Source organism: Myotis brandtii, unplaced genomic scaffold (assembly GCF_000412655.1).
Source record: "Myotis brandtii unplaced genomic scaffold, ASM41265v1 scaffold500, whole genome shotgun sequence".
NCBI lineage: Eukaryota > Metazoa > Chordata > Mammalia > Chiroptera > Vespertilionidae > Myotis > Myotis brandtii.
The window spans coordinates 321,873-325,402 of NW_005369062.1; the positions used below are offsets into that span (position 1 = coordinate 321,873).

General features: G+C 38.8%; 1 protein-coding gene across 2 annotated transcripts in view; it reads left to right on the forward strand.

Annotated features, from left to right (window-relative positions):
• Positions 1 to 3,530, forward strand: part of RNASEH2B (ribonuclease H2, subunit B) — a 72,725-nt gene that overhangs the window by 5,817 nt on the left and 63,378 nt on the right. For both annotated transcript variants that reach the window (XM_014548302.1, XM_014548301.1), the window contains exon 3: positions 588 to 664. In XM_014548302.1, the coding sequence (XP_014403788.1) occupies positions 588 to 664 (77 nt within the window). The remainder of the gene's footprint in view (positions 1 to 587; positions 665 to 3,530) is intronic.

Genomic DNA, 3,530 nt, shown 5'->3' on the forward strand with positions numbered 1-3,530 from the left:
CCCCCCTCTTTTCTTTTTTTTTTGGGGGGGGGGGAGTAAAGGGATGGGGTAGTGTTTGGGGTGTGTTACAACCTTCTGAGCTCTGAGTCATTAGCAATGCAGAGCAGTGAGCCCACAGACCAGAGAAGAAACTCTGTATAGAGAGAATATTGCTTTCCCATGGCTTTATCCTCAGAAGCACAGGAAATTACAGTTTACTGCAGCTTTACAGATAGACTTGTATAGGTTTCCTATGTTTGCATGGTTCATATTCTATTCATATTTCCCCCAACCCTTGCTTTTTGGGGGCAGTGGAGAGGACCTCTGTTAAAAGTTATTTTGAAAGAGAAATGGAAAGTTAAAGATTGATTTCAATGTCTTGGGTCTCATCTACACACAGAAATTTGAAGGTCTTTAGAGTAAAATTTTATGGACCACGTTCTGCCTTTTGAGAGACACATAGAATCTTGGGCCTGTGTAAGAAGAGCTTCTATATTTAGAATTTCACATATAGTTTTCAATAAATCCTTTCCACTTTAGGATAAAGGTGAAATGACTAAATTGTCTTTTCAGACATTAATTTCCTTTGTTCTCCTTTTAATCTATAGGAGGTCTTCTCCATTTTGTCACACCCATGGACCCTCTATTTCTGCTCCTCCACTACCTTATAAAGGCTGATAAAGAGGTAAGTTTCCCAGTTTGAGAAAATAACAGTGAGGAAACAGAGTAGATTTTTTTTTTTTTTGCTTGATCTCCTCTCTCTCCTAATGATCAAAATGTAGATTCCTCACAATCAGATTTAGATAGGTTGATATAGAACATGTGTATCACGTGTGCTGGTATGGATTAGCAAGACCTGAGAACTACTACCTCAATCTTGGACTACTATACCTGGGATTGCTGAGCACTGCCTGACCCTCTAATGCTGTCTATGTGCTTACTTGTTTGGTACAACCTAGCAATGGAAGATTTCATTAAGTACTCAGTAGTTTTAAAACATAGTACAAATGTTAAGAAATTGATCTCAAGTCTTAAGAGAAGAAAGAAGATAATAGCTTTTTTCATTTTCTTATTTGTGAGAGACCGAGAATTAGGTAAACTGGGGCATGTCTAGTAAAAAACCTCGTTAATGGGGAAACTCTAGTTGAGACTTAATTCAGATTTACCTTAAAATTTACCTTGAGACAGAGTTTATTAATAGTAATAATTTCAGCCATAGGTTCTGAAACATTTCGATCTACGATACCTTTACACTCCTGAAAATTATTAAGGATACCAAAGAGCTTTTTGTTCCTGTGGGTTTTATCTATTAATATTTAAAAAATTAGAAATTAAAACTGAGAAATTTAAAAAATAATGTTATTAATTTATTTTTAAATAAAAATAACAAGCCCAGTACATGTTAACATAATAACACATTTTCAATGAAACAAACAAAATTTCAGTTTCAATAAAATTCAGTGACGAGCGTGGCATTATTTTACATTTTTGCAAGTCTCTTTGATGTGTGGCTTAATAGAAGACAACTGGATTCTCATATCTGCTTCTGCATTCTGTTACATTCTTTTGGTGGAAGTATATGATGAATATGCAGCCTTTCACAGATATGTAGTCAGAAAAGGGACAAATAGTATAATAGCCTTTTCAGATAATTGTGGCTGTTCTTCTTTGGCACTCTTCTAGAAATCAACAAGGCATAATTTCTTAAGTCAGTTGCAGTGTGGAATCTGAAACCTTGTCAGTAACTCTCCATGCTCTGTTATATGAAAAGCTATTGGTCTGTCTTGCACTAAGAATGGATCTTTTACTCATGTGTAACTTTGGAAAGTATTGTTTCACTGAAGTATGCTGATTTTTCAAATGTTGACACATCTCATTACACACACGCACACATAAACCTTTGTTGATAGCATCACTGATTTTATCAGAAAACTTAGGTATTGGGAAGCTGTCATAATGGCAGATACAAATTTTCTACAGTTCTAATTTTTGCTTTTAGTTAACATTTTATCATTGGCTACAAGTTCTGTCAGTCTTTCCCTTGAAGTGACAGGTTCACTTCATTTATGTTCTACCAAATATCCAAATCTGAATCACCATAGTTGGTAGCGGGTTTTTGTTGTTGTTGTTTTTTTCAGGTAAAAATGGTATCCACGAAAAAAGCAGCTAGTTCAGCTTGCAACAGTCCTGCACCTTCACTGGCAGCCTTAGCATTTTAGCAAAACTTTACTTTTATCACACCAAGTATTTAAAAGATTTGCACTTGAGTCAAGATTTAAATAAAAGCTTCTACTTTTTATCAAGCATGTCCTTAAGTGAAACTGGCCAGTTTTTAACTGCTTGTGTATGGCAGTGAAGAATTTAGTGGTTACCAGGATAGTTTGTTCTCACCACCCTAACCAATGGATGCTGAGGAGCCAGCAGTTTTACCCACCTTTGCATTGGAATCTTCAGTGCAAATGTCAACACGGTGGAAACACAGATAGCATCGTAGCAATATTATGAAAATAGCTTTGAGCTTATGTGTCCTCTGAAAGGATACTGGGGACTCCCAGGGTTCTACCAACCCTCAATTTGAAAGTCTTCGAACAATTTTAAGGAATAAGTGTTATTTAAACTGCTTAGAAGAATCTGTTGTGTTTTTTTTCACTCTAATGTTTGCATATAGTTTAAATGCTTATGGCTTTCATTATAAACTATCTTTCTTTTCTCAAATACTAAAAATGCCTTTTAAAGTAACCAATGAGGTGTTTAGGTATTTTCTTCCCTACATTTTAGACATGATCTTTTCTTATTTTAGTAAAAAAAAAATATTGGTACGCACTTTTAAAATGTTGACTTATTCTTTTTTAATCATAAGATTTATTTTAGCATCAGAAGAAATACTTTTTTATTCTAGCTATCCCAAAGCAAGTATTCAAAGCAAGTTACTTATTACATTTCCTTTCTATGTATATACTAGAGGCCCAGTGCATGAATTCATGCATGGGTGGGGTCCCTCGGCCTGGCAGGCATCAGGGCTGTCTCACCCAGTCCCAATCGGGGCTGATTGAGGCTGGCTGGCTGTCTGGGGGAAGGGACCGTGGGAGGTAGGTTGGCTGTGGAGTGCACTGACCACCAGGGGGCAGCTTCTTCATTGAGTGTCTACCCCCTGGTGGTCAGTGTGCGTCATAGCAACCGGTCATTCAGTTGACTGGTCATAATGGTCACTTAGGCTTTTAGTATATATATAGACTAGAGGCCCAGTGCACAAAATTCGTGAATGGGGGAAGGGTCCCCTCAGCCCAACCTGCACCCTGTCCAATCCAGGACCCCTTGGGGGATGTCCGACTTCTGGTTTAGGCCCAATTTCGGGGATCGGGCCTAAACCAGAAGTCGGACATCCCTCTCATAATCCTGGACCGCTGGCTCCTAATCGCTCACCTTCCTGCCTGCCTGGTCGCCCCTAACTGCCCCCTCTGCTGGCCTGATCGCCCCTAACTGCCCTCCCTGCTGGTCTGGTCGCCCCCAACTGCCCCCTCCCTGCTGGCCTGGTCACTCCTAACTGCCCC